Raw genomic sequence first — 20,467 nt, forward strand, 5'->3', positions numbered from 1 at the left:
TGTCTTTTTGTCAGCTAACCAAACGAATATGAAAGTCCATGGTCCTACATGCTTTCAGGCTGGTGCTTGCTGTGAGGTTGCATTATCTGATAGCTGGAATTATTCTACCTAGCCCAAGTAGATACAACAGATGTTGGAAAGGTAGGGGAAAGAACAGAGTGGACATCTCTGGTGCAATTCTATTGATGTTGCAGATGTGTGCATGACCCATTGATAGGATGTTTATTCCACATAAGCTACTGTGTATTGTGAATTGATGGGGCTCTAAAGCAAATCTGGACTTCAGTTAACCTTGGTAGCAAGCCCATGCTTCATCTTTCCCCTTTATCTATATCCTCTGCTGATCTAGCCAGTGAGGTGGAAACCATGAAGGAAATGCAAAAGGCTGTCACTTCACTGAAAGTAGTCACTTTGTGTGTGTTGGGGTGTATTTTGGTGGTGGTTTTGCTTTTCTTTCTTCCATGGAGCTTCTGCACTAAAGAGTCTGGGACCTAACCAGGCTGCCTCTTCTTGATTTTTATGCATCTAGTCTTGTAGGATTTATTCTAAGCTTGAAGGAATGTTGCTACAAAGTGTGATGTTTTATTTAGAACAGACTTCCTTGTGGTACAAGCTGTTGTAGAGTATGTATGGAAACAGAGCAAGTAGGCCAGAAACATCGCACAGAAAGCCATGTAGGCAGACCTGAGCCACCCAGATGCTGCTGCTGTTCTCCTGGGTGAACTCGTCAGGGGTCAAGTGAAAGTTCATGAGAAACTGCTAGAAATTATGCATTTTTATAATGCATGGAGCAAAAATAAACACTTTGCCATAGATTGAAAGCTGTTTTCAATTTTCAAGCATGAGACTTATTTTTTTTAGCTGATATTATTTACTCAGTTGTCTTCTGGATAAAATACTTAAAGGGGAAAACAAGCTTGTTAAGGATAGAAACACTGAAGACGAAGATGACACTTAAATGAATTACAATATGTAAGCATCTGGCTGCATTTCTGGAAGTTTACTGTAATCTGGGATTCAGAAAGCTTCCTCTCTGACTTTAATTTCACATTAGAAATAGAATGTGCCCAGTGAATTCTTCACTGCTGACCTGAAGCAACCTAATATATTTTTCCTCAACATCATTGAACACTGTAATACAGCAGAGCTAATAGAAATTAGTAAAAGTAAGTGTGCCTCTGTTTCTAGGACATTTTTTTTCTCTTTAAAAAGTCAGGTATGGAACAATAGTCTTCTTATTTTCAATGGCAAAGATCAACAATGAATTGGTGAGAGACTTCTATGATGTTGAGCTTTGGTCTGATGCTATCTGTGGCAAAAAGTGGCTTGTCTACTTAGTAGTTTCTAGGTGATTGTTATTTGCTGAGGAATTGCAGTGTGTAGACTTGACTGCATGCTGTTAGAGGTAATTTGCAATATGAGGTTTGGCAAGTGAGTTTTCTTGACTCCAGAGGCAGTCCCCTCTTTACTCTTACGGGTACTGTGAGACCCTCTTGAAGCTTCCTTGTTTCTGTCACACATCTCTGAGGCTATTTACCACTTTAAAGAGGCAGTAATGGACAGATGTGAAGTGTTGGTAAGACTGTACAACCAGAGACTTTAAAAGCTCTGCAGTTTGGGGGGAGACTTCATGTTCTCCCCTGCCTCCCCAACCCTGATATTATTTGAAGCTTTTACTGAGGGCTCTTTCTTAGTATTGGTCAAGCGTTTTATGCGCTCATAGTCAAAGAATATTTTAGGCAGGACTAAAATTCAGTGAAGTTTGTCTGCGTGTCTATCCTTTCCTTCACTCTCCTAGTGAAATACAGAAACGCAAATGTCAATGCGTAATGGAGATTAGGAGAGAAAATCTTATTACCTGTGACAGTGTGACTGAAGTCAAGCCTTGCTCATTAGCTTCATCAATCAAGTGTGACATTTCGTTCCAAGGCTTCTTTCTACTTGAAGTTGAATACAGCCTTGTCTTGAGCACATAGAAATGAAAATTCCCTTCTGTACTGAGCTGGGAAACTGAGCTCACACAACAGGTATCAGCTCTTGGTCTTTGAGGTGGCTCCTGCCAGTGGCTGCATCTGTTAACATAGAGCAAAGCCACTTCTGAGTCAACACTTTTGGACTCCATAAAACTTTAGTTTGAGGTGACCTGTTCCCAGGAGCCATTTCAGCAATGGATCAGTTTCCGAGGATATCTTTTGATTTGTAGAGATCTAGGTGCTGTAACATGTAAAGACCTATAAATGAGTATACTGCAATTAAGACTGTCAAAGATCCTGTTTTTACTGGGTTGCTAAATAACTTTAAGTGAATTTTATTCCACCCTCAGGTATTAATGCAAGTTGGGAAGTGCTGTTAGGTACATTTCATGGGAAACACTGCCAATTATATGTGATTCCTAGTGAGAAGTTGGTAGCTCTTAAACTAATAAAATAGCAAGACCTTGGGCACCCTGATATTACTCTGAGTACTCTATGCAATAGACATAACTCGGGATGTCTGAGATCTCCCCATAAGAATGATTGGGGGAAAGCAGAAAATCAAAGGCTGGAAGGGAGCTCAGGAGGTCAGGATCCAATCTTCTGCTTACAGCAGACTCAGCTCTGAGGTCAACCCAGGCTGCTCAAGGGTTTGTTCAGCATGAAAACCACCAAGGATGGAGCCTGCACAACCTGCCTGGGCAGCCTGTTACTCTTCCTGATTGTTTTTGTGTGTTCTGCCTTTATATCTAGGCTGAACCTTCTCTTTCAGTTTATGTGCATTATTATCTCTTGCCTTCCTGCCCTATGCAGCTGTAAAGAGCCGGTCTCTGTCTCCTCTGACCTCGTAGCAGTCACTGGGAGCTGCTGTTAGGTCCCCCAAAGCCATCTCTACTACAGACTGAACAAGCCCAGCTCCTCTGGCTTCTCTCCTGCCCTGCAGCAGCCCAGGGTGCTGTTGGCTTACTTTGCATACTGCTGACTCTTGGCCAGCTTGCTGTCCCTATCTGTCGGACCTCCTGGGACACTTAATGACATAGATCTTCGTCCCCTTTCTAGTTCAACCTATTGCACATTGGTGTTCAGGATAGAGAAACATTAACACCTCCATCTCCAAAAAATATACAACAAGAAAACACTTCCCATGACATAAGACTTAGAGGGTTATCGCTTGCATGTGTGTAGGCCACTGGGGTCAATGAGGGGAAGGTGACAACCTGAAATGCTACTGGAAACAGAAGTTGCCATCCGAAGTCAATGTCATGATGCTTGCTGCTATTCAATTTAGAAGAACCTCCTTTAAAACTGCAACTAAACCTAAAAATAAGGTCTTCTTTTTTCTCCTGAACTTAAGATGACTGTACAGTTACTGCCTTCTACTTCAAACTTGTCTTCTTTTTTTGTTTGAGGAGGAAAGTTTGGATGAATTGTAATCTAATCATCCACATTAACAAAGTCCTGTGTTCAGCCTGCTCATCTTAATGGTTCTGATGATTTGTCTCCTCAGCACAGCTATTGCTTCTTTATAATTAGGATATAAACCTTCTAAAAATGTTTGCAATATGCCAGGTGAGTCATTAGCTTGCAAAATAAATACTGTGAAGATAACTACCTAGTATTATATCTTACTCTGAATATGGTGATTTACGTTAAATAAGACATCTTTTCCTCAACTGCATCTGCAGCTTTCTTGGAGATGGAAAAAGCAAGCCCTCAGCTCTAGAAAAGGATGTGACTTAAGTCTTTTTCTTGACTTTTTTGAGCCTACAGCATCTGATAACCTTTCAGATCGATGCTTGTTTTGCTCTGCTACTTAGAAAGCCATAAACAGCCTCATGAGTCCAAATAGTTAATACTTGTTTAAGGAATTTATATTTTAATACAGAACTCAAAATAGTTTTGCTGTTCTACGTAATAGTACTGCATCTCAGTGAAGAAAAATTGCAGCTAGCTTAAGGAAGGCAAACTCCTGTGTGGTTTAAGATAAACTGGTTGAAACCACTTCCATTACAGTGAATGGGGTACTTAGGTGTTGTGGGAGGGAAAAGTGGGAGCAAGCTCATGGTTTGAGCGTCACCATGTGAGAGTGTCATCACAGGCTCCTGGAGCGATGGGTGGGTGCTGTGACCAACATGCTTGAAACTGCTCCCCACTGGGGGCCTGCTGGCTCTTTGCATTCAGCTGTGAATCTGGTGCTTCCTGGCAAAAAGTGGTATTTCCATGGGAGTTTGGGTCTTGAGAAACTGATCTTTGGGTCTCCCCAAATCTGCAAGTGTTGTAAACTTTGCAATTAAGGGTAAATTGTGTAAGAGTCAGTTTCTTCTCCGTGACCACAGATACTTCTCCTTTTGGGACAAACTGCTCTAAAGTGATATAAACGTAGTCCAAAGCTATAGCTGCTTTTCTTGCTCGCTCAGATGCTGTAACAACATTGGAAGTAAATTAAGAGTACTCATTTATTTTGTTTGAAGTTCTGTTTCTTTCTTTTCCTCTCCAACTGAAAAGAACTTATTACATTTTGTGAGGAAAAGCCATTTGTGGAAACTAGGTGTTGTGGCTCTACAGGCTTATGAATAATTGAACTTACTTGGCTGTGAATTGTGGCAATAATTTGCTTAGCATAAACATTTTCTACGCACACACAGTCTTTGCTAAATTCCACCATCGGATCACTTACGGAGGCATGCAGAAGTGGGGAATGCTGACCCTGAGTCCTATGTGTTTGAAAATGACCAAAAACTCCTGCCCGCTGATCGGGCATTGATTTCTGTCCCTGTACTAACTTACAGTTGGCTGTAGTTGGTAACTCTACTTGAAGAGAGGGCTGCTTTGCAGCTCCTATCAAGCCATGCTTTGATGAGACAATCCTGGAGTGCAGGCAAGTGTGACTTCTCTTCCCTTTGCTGCCTTTTTACTCCTGATATATTTCCAGCGAGGACCTTGATCAGAATCAAGAAGGAGCAGCCCTCTGAGGCGGAGGCCAGTGCACCCTTTTAGGAGGGGTTGATCTGACAGCTCCTGGCACTTCTGGCGTCTTCCTTACACTGCTGCCCTCCTGGGTCAAACATCACGGTGAAGCTGCCTTTGTTTGAGTTGATGCTAAAAAGCTGAGACTCGGCTGTGAGAGTCTTTCACAGACTACCTTTTAAACAGCAAATTATTAGACTGGAGAAGGGGAGCAGGTTACATCCCCTCCAGTTTTTGCCTGTCTCCCATGCCGCCTGTGCTTGCTGTCATCAAAGGCCTATCAAAAGCTGCAGAGGGAAGCATTCGGAGCCTGCCTACCGTGTTCATTAACGAATCAGGGTTTGATGTTAGCCTCCCTCTCTGCCCTTGCAAGAAGGTGTCACTGCAGCCAGCACCAATTACAGCTGTATTCAGGGGACAGCAACATGATTCAGCCAGTCAAAAACAATATAAATGAATGAAGCTTTTACAGTCCAGGGATTATATATTTTTAGTAAACGGTATGTGATGTAATCCAACAAGATAGCTGTATTTTTCTCAACTTAAATGCTGCTTCTGTTCCTGTCAACATGAAACAGCATAATGTAAAACTTGCAAGTTACATATTGGAAAGAAAATAAGAAAAGGGTAGGGTGAAAACATTTTTATCTCCTCAGTCCTGTTGGATCCTGGGGAAAAAAAAAAAATTGAGGTTCTCTGGACTTAAAGCTTCCCATTGTATGACAAAAGAGGCGAGATTTTGAAGGCCTTCTGGTACTTTTCAGCAGGCTGCTTGCAGTGCTAATGAAGAATGAGGTCTTAAATAATTTCTTAACAGTGCAGCTTTCAAGCCTGTGTGTGTGGTTTGTACTGGTGCAGAACTCGGAAGTGTTATCTTGTTCCCTGTAAATCTTAGATTAAGCTGCCCCAACAGCGTGGAACAATGCTGTTTTCTGGCAGAAAAAAAGGATGTTGTGCTGACTCTTGCAGGATATGAAGGACGCTAATCTGACAAGTATGAATCTCTTACTTATTGCTCATATGTGAATGCTGCATTTGGGAAACCGACAGTAAAGAGGTGATGGGGGGAGAGGATGTGGAACATGGGCAGGGTTATGCTTAAAAGTTGGTTGGCTTTTTTTTTTTTTTTTGACCTGAACTCTTCTTCTTCTCCACTTGAACAGAGATGTAATGGTAATGAAAAGTAACTGTAGGACACCAGATCTCTGAATGGATGGTCAGCCTGGTCAAATTTAAGACATCATATGTATCGCTTCTTCATAAAACTTGACACCAGGGAAGCTGATCACTTAACATACTGTATGTTGAATATGGTAGGTAGGTCAGTTTGGTGGCTGGACTTGATCTTGAAGGTCTTTTCCAAACTAGATGATTCTACGAACTAAATTGGGACCCAACAGTCACTCTTTGCTTACAAGCTGCTTTTACCCAATGTCTCCAAGTGCTGTTGCAAATTCTGTAGAGCAAAGGGCTTGCAAAAAGCTGGGAGAGCTGAGTGTCACTTGAAACTGCCACTTGGAAGCTGCTGTAAGCCTCACGTGTTTGAAGTACACAAGTGTTTGAAAAAGCTTGAAGAAAAATCTAAATGTTCTTACTTTTGTGCTCTTATTCAAATATTTGACTTCTCAGAAAAGAGACATGGATAGTCTGGTCAAAGTATATGCCCAGGCTGAAGAGTGTTAAATTATGGTTTTTATATTTATTGACATAAGATTTCTTAAATACCCATGGAAATATGTGGGAAAGGTGTTGTTTCAAGAGCCATGTAGAAAGCATAAGTGCCACTTCTTTTTCTCTGGTAGTAAATGCATCTCAATTCTATTTTTACAGCACTGGTATCGCCTGCAAAGAAGAGGCTATCAGTGATCAATTGATTACGGCTCCTGTAACACAAGCAAAACCGCCATCATGAAACACTTCCTGAGGTAAATGTCCTGTATGGTTTTCGAAAGTATTAAATGATTATAATTACTTCCCTGCTGCCAGTCTAGTGTTTTAGCTCTACACTTTCCATACAACTGATAACTAATTTATACCAGATTGCTTTCTGTTCACCTAGATTTCTCTAAAGCTGTTAAATTCAAGCTTTTCCTCTTCAGTTCTTCATAAAAACAAAGAATGTGGGAAGCGTCACATGCACTTGGATTGCACCATATCAGTTGTGGATCTCTAGTGCTCAACGTGTCAGGGGAAAATGGGAGAAACAGTGACAAGAACAGTGCTTGAAAAACGTTAATTTTTTTTCCACCCCCCTTGTTCTTGGCTATATGGATTTTTAGAGTGCTGCTTGTGAAAGCAGAGAAGGGAGATGCTTGCTGAAGAAATACAAATATTTTTGAAGCTGATTGTGCTCCATTTTAGGAGAAATGTCTAACGAGTACTTGCTACTGCGTATGACTTGGTTGCAAACGCTAACTTCCACTGGGAAAGCTCATGTCATCTTTGTTCTGTAGTCAGCTGAGAGAGTTGAACACTCCTATAAATTAATACTTTTCAAGTGCTTAACTTGTCTTTAAGCCAAAGCAATCATATTCTTTCTGGCTGGGAGAAACCTTTTCAAGAGGACTGAAACATATGCTTCTGTATAGAGCATCTGCCACTATTTTTCTCTCTTTTTAGACTGTTTATAGTAAAGAATATTTTATGCTATGGGTATCAGCATCATTACCTCTAGGCTGATCATTTGTAATGACTATTGCCATGCCAGCCTTGTTCCAGGCATTTCTGTGGGGTGCTTGGTTTGTTTTTTTCAGGTATCTTTGAGCCAGCTGCAAAAAGACTTTGTAAGCAGAACATGCACAGGTGAAAAGTGTAAAGCAATTATTTATTTGCTAACACTCACAAAAAACAGCTAAGAATTAATGAGCTATTAGGCTAAGTATTAATGTGTTTCCTACTGACCTTATCAGGGTGGTGAGAGGATTGGCCCCTGAAGCTCCTATGCAGTACCCATGCTGTTTTGGGTATTTAGGTTCCTGTGGTGCTCCTGAAGAAACCAACTCCTACTTCTTTCCATTATATTTCTAAAATTCATCCTAAAATCTTAGAGGATAAGTCTAGGTGGTGCTGAAAACAAAGGTAGAGAAAAGCAACTTACCGAAATGGTACAGTAGAGGACTTTCATAATGAAGTCCAGTGTTCTGAATGTGGAGCAGAAGGCAAGGTGAGGGGGGGAAGCATGTGATAGAAGACAGCTCCTCAAACAAGAAAACCCATGAAATATGAAGCCTCTATTTTGTTTACTCTAGAAGAATATGGATTTTTCTTATTTCAGATTAATCCTTTTGACATGGGACTGCTAGGAGTATTTCTCAAGTTTCTTACTTCTTACTGTTCTTATATTTTTATGAATGAGCTATGGTCACTCTCCAAGAAGACTGCTTAATGGCAACAGTCAACTCTGAATGTGGTTGTTGTGGTTGCAGATTTGTGATAACAGATTAAGCAGATTCAAATTTGTGTACAAGACAAAGATGTTCAGCCTTCCACCTTGGAAATCAGCTGGAAAATGAATAAGCTAACATATATTGTGTACCCTGGTGTTTGTCCATCACCAATAGTAGCAGACCAGGAATTTGCTTAAAATTGTTGTAAACTGTTTGTGAAGATCAAATGCCATGCTGAGGGCAGTGTACTGCTGGTGAGGACTGCTCAGTAGTAAAGAGCTTTCCTTTGGTACACAACATGGAGCAGGAATTAGACTAGTTGGTGCTGATGGTACCTATAGTTTATGAAATTTTCATCTTACCTGTGTTCCTACTTGGATGGTATTCCTGTAAGTTTAGATACCAATATGGTACCCTAAAACAGTAGGACAGGGTAAAAAATCAGGGGTGATAATCAAGAGAGGAGTTTCAAAAGTTGTGGAGAGTTCAGCCTTGGAGTAGAGACTGCACAGATGAAATAAACTGTCCCACTGTTAGTTCTGAAGGAGTACATGTAACCTGGGACTGAAATAAAGAATAAGAAGTTCTGACAAAATCATCATGCTGCATAAGTGCAGATCCTGTGGTATGAAACTTCTTTCCTTTAAAATAGAGGAAATAGCTCTATAGTAAATTGAAAATAAAGATAGAACAGAAAAGGAACAGCGAAGGGGCAGAACACTGGATTGGTACCACAACTTCCAGCATGTGAACTAGCTCAGATATACATGTATTTGCACAATTCCACATCACGCTGTGTGGATAGATAATCTGTGTCTAAAACTGATGAGTTCTTTTAATCTCCATAAACTGCAAGTCATCTTGTTGACTGCAACATAGAAAGTGCCAGTAATAGGTGAATAGAGGAGTTTTCATCTGTAAAGTGAAGACAATCTGCACTGCTCTCTTGGAATAGTGACAGTAGCTTCCTTGCAGCAGCTTCTGGTTGTAGATAGTCACCTGGAGACCTAACAAGGAACAGTGCAGATGTGAATAAAGAAATTATTCAGGAAATCAGTAAGGAATCAGTGTAATGTGAGTGATTTTGCTGTGACTACTGATCATCTGTTAGATGATGGATGTGCTTTTCATAACTAGGTTAAAATCTCTTGTCTCTCTTTTTACATAGTCTGCTTTGTATTTACCATCAATAAATTGTTGGGGTCCTTTTTGTTTGTTTTCCCCAAAACTATTATTACTATTTAGGATGTTCTGTGTATTCTTTAACTGTTGCATAGTTCTCTGGTTAGTGAGGCTGGAAGACAAATCATTAAGTTCAACTCCTGTGCTCAAATTGGTCACTTACCAATTGGTTGGCCAGAGTTGCGTCCAGTCAGGTTTTAGTACCTCCAGGGATGGAGAATCCACAACCTCTGAGCAACCTGTTCCACTGTTTGACGAACCTTACAATTACATTTAAACGTAATATTGTTTATTTTTAATTCCTGCATTTCCCTCTGTGCCCATTGCTTCTTGTCCTGTCACTGGGCACCACTGAGAAGAGCCTGGCTCCATCTTCTTTACTACCCCATGAGGTATTTATACACACAGATAAGATTCCCCCAAACACCCAGGTCTCAGCCTCTCCTTGTAGGCCAGACAATCCAGTCCCTTAACCTTCACAGCCCTTCTCTGTCTGTGTCTCTTGTACTGGCAAGCACAGCTGTGGACACAATGCTCCAGATGCATCCCACCAGGGCTGAGCAGAGGGGAAACATCACTTTCCTGAGTATGATCCACAAATACATGGAGCTTTAGGGCCCTCACATGAAAGGCAATGGGCATGTAAAACAATGCTGACCTCTCTTCCACAAATGCAATTGCTTAGTTTTGTACAAGTTACACCTGTACAGCCTCCTATTTAAAGGAAAGCAGTAAGAAGTTTGCTTCGTGCTGTTTACATAAGCAAAATGTATTTTACATGAAGTTGATGAATCCTTTCCTACTGATATTTAAAACAATAGACAACCATGCAACATCCCTTTTAAAAAATGATAGCATGATGTTTTACTACTTTGATACATATATTTACTTGAGGTGTGGATCGGGTAGTTTAGTTCTGAGGGATTTTTGGTTTTGTTTGCATGGGGTCTTTGGTTATGCAGGTTCTGTTGGTTTTTTCCTTTTTGTGCATGTGTTTTTTTTTAGATATCCTTTCTAAGGTAGTCTTAATGCATAATGGCTTCACCCTGAAGTTACTGATCTTCACTGACAGTCACTATCTCTGCTCTAGCTGGAGAGTGAAATTGCCAGTGAAAAATAAGCTTAGAAATGCAGCTTATAATCAAATTCCGACATTGAATAAGGCCGTAATTAAAAAGATGTGAGAAAAATGTGTGCTTTGGTGCCATGTAATAAGACTGCTTTTAATAAACTTAAATCCTAAGGCACTTGAACAATTAAAATGCAAGAATTCAAAATAAGTCATAAATTGAATCAGTTGCTTATGCGTTCTCCCTTGGTCCAAATTACTTTGTGCATTCCCACCTGCCCCAGGCTGTATTGCACATCAGAATAGCTAAGGGAGGGGACGTGCTTATACTAGTAGTGGTAGCTACTCTGACACCAAGATATTTTCTGCAAGTGTCACTTTCAGCTATACTGAAGATACGAGTCTAAAGTTACTCTGCCTCTTCATCTACCTGTTCTCAACAGCTGTTGCTATCCAGGGGAAAGAACAACTTGTTTGGACCAGGCAGCACAGTAACTGGAATGACTCCATATGTAGGAGAGTGTCTTTGGCCAGTAATCTACAGGACTCCAATATTTATACCTCTAATCTAAGGCTATGTCTAAAAGAAAGCGGCTGTTGTAGGTTTCTTTTCTTTCTCAACTTGTTCTCCTCTGAATTATTCCTGAAGTTTGAAGTATTACTTATGAAATAATAGAGCTGTTTCTCAGTGAAATGTTTAATCCTTTGGTGCCTTTTTTCTGTAAAAAGGTTTTTGAGGAGTCTGTTAGTGACACTTCCACTTAGCTTGTAACTTCTCTTAAAAATCTGAAATAATAGCAAGCTGGAGAACCAGCTGTAGCAGGCAGATTTTTTCAATAAATCCTAGAAACCTTACACCTCTTCTTGATCTACTGCAAAACAGTCTGTAAGCACTAGCATAAGTTCTGTTTGACTGGAGTCACATCAGATGAAATAAAACCAAAGTCAGTAGGAAGCAAGAGAAGAGTGTGGAAAGCTGCTGTTAAAAACTACTCTTATGTTTTCTTAAGTTGCTATGGTGACTTGCTTTCATCTCTAAATGGAGAGCTAAAATGGGTTTCAGTTGTCAAGTCTGAAAAAGCACAGAATAAAAATCTCTTGTTTTAACAGAGTTAATAGCACACTTATGTATGGCAAAAATTATATTGGTAGTTACTTCTTGGTTGAGCTTGTATACACAGCTTACGGTGCACAAATAAGCTAAAGATAGTCAAGTTAGTTAAATCTTCACAATGTGGTGTCATTTGCTAACTCACCTATTTGGTCATCTTGTCCATCCATGGTTAACTTCTGTGTCATCAACTTCTAAAGATGTTATCAGAATACTCAGTAAGGAAATATAGATGTGCAACTCTTTCCTCATTGAGCTGAGTATGTCCTTCTGGAAAAATAGTTGCAGAAATGCCTTTCCCATCCATAGGACCTAAAACAGGGCATAGGAAAGAAAACGGTGTGTAAGTGAACCTACTGACTTTTATTTTTAGCTCTTTGTTCTCGTTTTTTGTAGTATTTATCTAGCTTTAAGTCCAATCATTCTAACTAGATGGCCAGTATTAACTTTCATTTTACTCAAGGCATTTGTTTGTTACTAGCTATGAAATCACTGCTAATTTCAGAACATCAGTAAAGGGATTGAGTACCTTCAGTTTTCATCAGTTTCAAGAATCCTGTGCAGGAACTCTGACTTCCTGACATGCCAGTGGAATACTGAATGTTACTTTAGGCATACTTCCAGTTTAGACTGTGGTAGTAGCTTGAAATATCAGATAGCATTTCACAAGTCTCTTCTAGTCATGCAAGGAAACGCATGCTCACTTTCAATGGCATTTTTGTTTCGTCTTGGAGCCCTAATAATAAGTACAATTTTGTGTACTATTGTTGTAGCAAGGGAATTGCCTGTTGGTTAGGCCTGTGTGCATTAGCATCTGGTTATGCAGAGTTTTCTTGTTTTACCTGAGAGAATGTTCATATGAACTCTTCTGAAGCTTTTTGCATGTATAAACACAACCTGCAGATGGGTACAGTAGTATGTGGTACTGGAGGAGGAGAAGGGGCTCGCATCAGGACTGGGAAGAGTAGAGTATCAGTCTCCTCAGAACACCTTCCTTTCTGTAATACTCCCGCTCTTGAAGCTCACCTCAGGAACAGAGTTATCACTGTGCAATCCCTTTTAAGAACTGTAAACACAGACTTATAGTGAGGCACACTGTTTTCTGTGCCAAGACAGCCTTCAAGGCCAAGCAGGGAAAAAAGCCAAAAACGCTGAGATTCAGTGGAGAGAAGGCTTGGAATCAGACTCTAAAACAAACAAGTTGAGGCCACTGTGGCAGTCAGACACGTGGCTCATTGCAAAGCTTCTGTGAGGGCTCTTGGTAATGGCAGGCTGTGTTTTGTTTGTAGCTGCCAGTGTCTCTGCTTTGCTGAAGTGAGCTGAAGTGCTTAGCAGCTAAAATAAAACTTATCTTTTTTTTTATTTGAGTGTGCTTTTGTTACAGGATTTCTGCAAGCAAGAGTGCCTTTTTGTAAAGAACATCCCATTGAAAAGAAACTTGTGTTCCTTTTTATGCTGTTTGTGTTATAAACAGAAGATTTCAGCTGTTGTAAGCTTGAGATGGATGAGTAGTAGAAAATTGAAGGTATCCTCAAAGGCAAGCTTTCTAAGTTAACTAGTTGAAACTAGTGTACTAGTCAAAACTAGTGTTTGTCTGCTTTCTTAGTTATAGCTGCTACGTATATTTTAGTGGATCACATGTAGTGTTTGTGTGGTGTAGTGACGTTCTTTATTAGATGCATTTTTACTTGGTTATTCTTTGTGCAAAACACCGCCAAAGCAAAATTTCAGTTGTGAATGTGATTTTGTAACCCTGGAAGATAACAGCTCATCCCATGTGGAATTTTTTCTTTGATTTACTAATCTGTCCTTGAACCTTAAAGCAGCACGTATAACCCAAAAATTAATTCAGATACACATAAAACATTTTATTTCTTTTTTTTCTACTGGGAATTCATCCACATCCACACCATGGTAAGAAAGAAGGTTATTAGTAGTGAAATGAGTTGTGATGTTTCATCACTAGAGGTAATTAAGTGTAGGCATTAACTTTCTTACAGGAGTTGCCCTTTTCTGTGGGTCTCTCGTTCATTAAAAGGTATTTTTTTCCATATGGGCTGTTATATGAAGTTAAGTGAGTCTTTTTCTTCCTTTCTTTCCATATAAATGAGATCTCTGGGTAATGGATTGCTCAAATAGAGACCTAACCCTTGGAAGCAAAACAGGCCAAAAATAAAGTGAGTGCAATTTCCACTACAAATGTACAATGAAAGCCCAGAACTTTGTTTTACTACATTCCACCTTTCAGTCTGATGTTAACCCTCTTGAATCCGTTTCTCTGGACCTTCAGCCTGAGTACAGAGCTGGGGTGTGCTGAGGAGGCTGAGGGCTGGCTGTATGTGCATTGTGTGCTGATCCTTGATAGGGGAGGAAAGGGTGTTAGTCAACTCTGTGATGGTTGACATCAAATATCTACTGAAAAAAATGAAACACCCAGTGTTAGCCTGTGGCTTGGTTTCTAAGCCACTATTAAATGTTGCAGTTGAAGGCTTTAGCTGACTCTAAATGAGACTTGCTCTTTAAATGGCTTATACTTCTGTTTGGCTGCTGATGGATTTACCTTCTGATAACTGGTTTTGTTCTTTAATACTGAAATGACACTGTGAAGCCCATCTTGGAGTAGGAGGACCCACGTATTTCAAGGTCAGCAACTGAAACTTTTTTGCTGGCCTAAAGCTTGATTCCCATATGGAGTTCATTGCTTATTCTTTTAGGTTTCACTTTGTATATACAACAGAGGCTCCATGTTGCATAAAGACAAGGGGGTTGCCTACACACAGGCATCCAGGAATGTTAAGTGAATTAACTAAAAGTGTGAAGATAAAGTGGATGTTTTTAAAGCACGTTAAAGACTTGTGTGGATGCCCTTAATTTAGGCATAAAATGGCTTTATTTTTCTTATTTAGCTTAATCCCCTTTGCAGGGATTAAGCTAAAGTGAACGTAAAGCAGATTAAACTCCTGTGTGGACATTAACGTGAGTGAACTTATCTTCCTTCTCTTGAATGTCCTTTTGCGACATACCCTTCTGGATGCGTTGTGAAGTGGTGGAGCTCTTAATGAAGTATAGCTCTTATTAAACCTTAATAAACCTATACTGATTTAAGTATCTAGAATTTAGTATTTCAGAATAAGCAACAAACTCAATTGAAAAGGGTATTATGGAGCCTTTTAACAACTGACTTTCCTTTGAAAGTGTCAACAGTATGTAGAAGAGATAATAGGCTGCTAATGTCTACACATGCACAGCTGACAACGTAATGGATCTAATTATTTCTGACCATTCAACAGCAAGCTAGCTTATTAAAACTGTATTGATGTTTTCCTAGAATATAATTGTGGAGTATAACCACAGAGTTGTTAAGGTTGAAAGGGACCTCTGGAGGCCATCTTGCCCTCCTGAAGCAGGGCATGGGACCACCTAGAGCAGCTTGCCCAGAACCATGTCCAGATGCCAGTGTTTCCATTGTCAAGTCTTTGCAATTTGACTTTTCTGAGATGTGTTTCTGACGCCTAGGGCACTGGGCTATTTGTGCCCCATCTCATGTCCTGGTGCTCCCAGCTGGGTATTGTGGCAGGGACTGGGAATTCATAACCATAGAAATAAGAAAGTGAAACTTTCTCCAAATGAGATGTAGCTCATGAAACCTGTTTTTGGGGTGTGTTATGTAATTGTGGTAGCACGTGGTGTGTGGGCTTAGGTAACAGCTGCAATGCTTTAAAAACAAAACCCAAAAAAACTTTTAAAATAAACCATTTCTCATGATGTTTATTTTTCAGTCTTTCATAAGATGACAGAATAATTCAGGCCAGGAGGAACCTCAGGAAGTCTCTGGTCCTGTAACATTTATTAGGATAAATGTTTGTATTGTGACTGCTGCTTTTGCTTTAAAGCTGCCATTATGCAATGAGAATTTGGGGTGAGGAAGTACCTTCTATTTGGGTGGTATCTTTGTCTAAACAAAATCTGCTCAAGTCTTATTATCAGGCTTTCTTTCTTTTTTTTTTTTTTTTTGAGCAGGATGTTTATCCAGGTATGCCTGTACTTCTACTGCAAGTTCTTGTGGCGCTGCCTGAAATTTGTGGTGAGGAAACTAACAGGGCGATGTGAGTTGCAAAGGATCTGTTACAACACAAAGCCTGGAGCTGCCAGAACTATGAAAATAGGTAACTGAAGAAATCAGTTTGCATGCCTTTGTACCTTTCTGCATGTGCTAAAAATAGTATGACTTTAAGGAATAATAAGTTAAATTTATATTGGATTCATTTAAAGTTGTCTGACGCTCTAATTTCAAATGCTGTTCTCTTACAGAGGCATCACTGAAAGGTTCAAAAAGTAAGGTGAGTGAAAGATCTCAGTTCAACTTTGCTGTTGTATCCAGTAGTTTGTTCAGTTAGCTGTTTACTCACCCTACAAAATCACTGTAGAATCTGATATGGTCTCACGTTAAAAGCATCTCCTACTGAGGAGATGCTGTGACCATCACAGCAGGTGGCTTCCCAAAGCTGGGGGGAGTGTCCTGTGCTCCCCCAGCAGCACAATGGGGGAAGCAAGGGAGCAACAAACCAAGGAAGAAACAAGGGTGATGTTTTGTGATTTAGGGTTTCTTAGGTGGATTTCTCCTCCTATCTAAAACTTCTGTAATCTGCAGTCAGTCACTTACAGACTTCACAACTTTTTGTTTCTTTGCCTTTAAAGCAAGGATAAAAAGAGGTTGAAGTCAGGGTTACTTAGATTGCAAAGACAACTTAGATCTCTGCTTTCTTGTTAAATACACTAATGGACAAGACTTTCAACTCATCCTTTTGCTATAGCACCGGTTGTACTAATATAAATGCTTCTCACTCATCTGAAAAAAATGTTTGTGTATGCATTAAGATTACTCAGGCATTCATTTCTCCTTGGTATGAGAATTAGTGCTGTTGAAAAGCTTACCTCAACACTAATGAGAATGGTGTCACATAGTTTATAGTTTGGCATGGTACTTCCAAATGTACTTTTAGCACAATAAGAAAGGCAGATTCTTATATAAGAAAATTGTTTAGATGCAGTATAAATTTATGTAATTTTAAGACAGAGCACCAGAAAACTCTTCTTTAATTTTTTGGAAGGCATGGTGACTTTTTGATATTGAACTTTTGGAGGTATCTTCAAGGCGATGATGTGCAAGAGGAAGGAAAAAATGCATTTGTGTTACTGCAGTATGTTGGGAGAGGGGGTTGTCAAAATGAAGGGTAGCAATCCCACTAATGAAGTGGGTGGCTTGAAGCTGCTTCTCAACTGAAAGCCACAATGCAGATCATCTTTGCTAATAGCTGTTGCGGACATAACTGGCTCCAAGGGCATGGGGAAGCAGCTCAAATTCTCACATGAGGATGGTGCTCTGAAGCTAGTCATTAGGGTTGAGTACGTTGGAAAGGTGTCCATATGGAGTTGGCTCTTCGGGGCTTTTAAGCTAGAAGCTTTTGTGTATTAAATTTACCATTGTTACCTTTCATTGAACAATAGCTTCCATAAGAATTAATGCATGTTTTTAAAACCTCTTTTTAGCGTCTGCAAACTTCAGTAAGTGTTCACCCTGATGCTATTGAAAAAACTATAGATGACATCATGGAGCTGAAAAAGATTAACCCAGATATAAATCCACAGTAAGTTCATGACTTCCTTATGACATAAATGGGGAATTATTGATTTCTTTTCAGTACCCAAGTCTGTGGACAACTTTTTTCATAGCTATTTTGGTACACAATCTGAAGATGAATTTTGTTTCTCAGTGTAAAACTACAGCTTAAGCTTTGCTGTCAAAAAGCTGATGGAAAAATGAACGATCTTTTGTGGGGACTGTAATAGGCAAGTCCTGAGTTTCTTTGTCTAGCTGCTTCCTGAATCATGCTTAGTACATTGTTGATGCGTTGATTTATGGGGACCACTTGCCCAGGGATAAAATACTGCCAAGGCAGGTGATCGTGGAAGTGACAGTGATGGCTTCTTAGCAAGGCTGTAGGTAGCCTTTTGGGCAGGGAAGAAATTGGTCTGTTGTAACTGGCAAACCAGTATATTGCTTCTGTCTTAAAAGTGCTTTGAGTTATTAAAACACAAGGTTTACCAACACAACACATATGATTTTTATTTTTTTTTAATACTACAAGATCTTAGTGGTAAGAAGTTAACAACAAATGACTAAATTCAAAACCACGTATTTCAAGAGCATGTAGTAACACTTCTGTTATTGGTATAAAAATTGTGTTTCAGTGGGCAAAGGAGGAGGGTTCCACATCTTAGATACTCAGTGTTGCACAGGACACTGGTAGCTGAAATTCAGATTGTGGGGGGGGGGGGGGGGGCGGGAATCGACAATGAAAAATTAGTGAGGGTGACATATCAGAAAAAAAATGCAGAATGTGCATAGCTCAGAGCCTGACCTGCGGACCTTAGTAACCGCAGCATTAGCAGTTGGGCTAATTGAAGTACTCACTTGTCAATATTGGACACTTGGGTAACAGGGTGGAACAATGCCAAGAAGAAACAGGAAATTCATTAAAATAATATTTGTGTGGCACCAGAGATCATCAGATCTTCTTGTGGCTTTGCCTTTGGCCTCTGAGTAAAAGCTGTCTTTCAAGAGAGGGAGATCAGGGATACAGATGAATGGTGCTTGCTTGTATCTTGCCCCTGAACTAGGTTACATTTGAGTGCTCTGGTCCTCGTATAAGAAAGCAAAACTTGATATTTTTTATTTAATCCAGGTGTTGTTCATATGCCAAGCACAGAACAAATGCTTAATTTTTTTTGGACAAGAAATTATGTGCTCAGTGTTTTACAGGACTGTCTTTCATTCCCGTGCCTGCTTCCATGGCATCTTCCTCTCTTAGTTCTCTGATCTCTTCAAAACAGTGAGGAATGTGAGCCTGGGATGTGCAAGGTAGTGCTGCATGCATAGAAACAAACCCTGCCACTAAATTGCTCCTTCCTTTACATTTTGTTATAGTTCTACTAAATTGCAGTCATCTGGACTGCAGCTTTACATGTGAGGCACTTACTTTATACAAAACTCTTCTGGAGAAACTTCAGCAAAAGCAGGTCAGCTATTTCTCTAGGCAGGATTAAGGAAAATCCATTGGTTTGCCTGGTCTCAAACATCAAAAAACCTGCATCCAAGCTGTCTTGTTGAGAAGCTCTGGCCTTCCCTTGCATAGCAGAGACTTAAAATCTCCTTGGGGAAAGGACATGGGGATGTGTCATGCTATGTGTTTGCACAAATCTGTGTGCAGTCAGTTTTGTTCATGTAGCATCTTTGCAGAGCTGAGCTAGCATCCCAGGCAAGTTTGCTCCGAGCTGTTCTTGACAGCAATGGGCTGCTGTGATCTGAAGGGGAGGAGGCCCAGAGTAGTTTCCCTCTGTCAGCGCATTTGAGCTAAGTGTGTATATCTGGTGGTGGGAGCGAGTAGGTTGAATAACCAGGTGGTGACCCGTGCAATCTGCACCAACTACAGGAGCAGCCTGTGAAATGCTCCCAGTTTGAGGCTCCACATGGGGTGGGGGTGTGAGCAGGTTGCTCCTGCACTCTGAGAACCACCACTGCCAGCACAGGGACAACAGGAGGTGGTGTGAGGCAGCAGCAGCTCATCTGCATCCTCTGCTCAGAGCTGCTGGGGAAGGAGGAGAGCTCCCTTCCCCAATGAACAAAACAAAGAAATTCTTCCTCCATGAAGAAAGAAGAAATTCCCTTTCCTCCATGAAGAGCGTTGCACTGAGTACTTGACTGGCTTTAAATAGCAAGTTCAATACTGCTTGCTTAGTATATGGTGTTCAGCTTGGAACTTAAGCACAACATTTTAATATATAAAATTGCTCTGCTTTTCCACTGCTTATGATGTTTTGCTCTGAACTACCGTGAGGTTATTAAGTAGTTAAAAACATGATGGCCATGGCTTAGTGATGCACTACGGCAATTCTGTCTGGCTTCTCAGCTTCCTTTGAAATGCAGCCTTTCTATAAAACTGTAGGGTATAGCAAGTGAAGCATGCAAAAAATAAACACCAAAGGGGGGAAATGCTGTTTAGGTTATTCAAAAAGGGTTACAGACAGAAATAGCACGCAGTTGTGGCAAGAGAAATGGCCTAATGATGACATATCTCTTATTCTGTGGATTAATCTCAGAAGATAAGCAGTCGAAATCCTTCTGCTAAGGAAAATTTAACAGTGTTATGGAATAAACAAATTATTTCAGAGTACCAAATAGGGCAGATAAGTAATCTGTGCAGCTTGATATCAGCACAGCCTGTGTTCCAACAAGCAGTGAGGATATAGATCTGTGTTCTCCAAATTTATACAAGGCATTTGGATCATTTTAGCCTTTATTTAAAATATATAAAAAAGGAAAAAATCGAGGCCATATTCCTATACATAATTGAATATTCAAATGTAATATAAAACTGACATGCTTATAACTTGCATTTTATTAGAAAAAAAAAAAAAAACACTAAAACTGAACAAATTGTAATTTAAAGTCTTCAAAGCCAAGTTCGGGTTTTTTATAAGGATGCATCAGGTTGATCTGCATAATAATGAAAAGAGCCGTTATTGTGATTCCTAACATGAGTCCAACAAAAAACAAGTTTACCTAGAGGCAGATCTTTGAACTGTTACTTTTTTTTTTCTTAATATTCTTTATGCAGGCTAAGGCGGCATGGAAATAAAATGCATGTTTTTAGCTTTTTGCTGAGTTTCCCCTTTCCTTTTTAAGTTCACTTCACTGGTCTCAGGGCATTGTTTGGGA

The 20,467-nt window shown here is 40.0% G+C and overlaps 1 protein-coding gene across 6 annotated transcripts in view; it reads left to right on the forward strand.

Moving 5' to 3' along the window:
• ELMOD1 (ELMO domain containing 1) overlaps positions 1-20,467 on the forward strand; it is a 41,868-nt gene that overhangs the window by 9,236 nt on the left and 12,165 nt on the right. For 4 of the 6 annotated variants that reach the window (XM_068670363.1, XM_068670368.1, XM_068670362.1 and 1 more), the window contains exons 2-5: positions 6,771-6,865; positions 15,709-15,854; positions 16,000-16,028; positions 17,239-17,336. In XM_068670363.1, coding sequence (XP_068526464.1) covers positions 6,849-6,865; positions 15,709-15,854; positions 16,000-16,028; positions 17,239-17,336 — 290 coding nt within the window. In that variant the 5' untranslated portion in view covers positions 6,771-6,848. Of the gene's footprint in view, positions 1-6,103; positions 6,254-6,770; positions 6,866-15,708; positions 15,855-15,999; positions 16,029-17,238; positions 17,337-20,467 lie in introns of all 6 variants that reach the window. The other 2 variants (XM_068670366.1, XM_068670367.1) reach the window with 1 other exon arrangement.

This window comes from Anas acuta, chromosome 1 (genome assembly GCF_963932015.1).
Source record: "Anas acuta chromosome 1, bAnaAcu1.1, whole genome shotgun sequence".
NCBI lineage: Eukaryota > Metazoa > Chordata > Aves > Anseriformes > Anatidae > Anas > Anas acuta.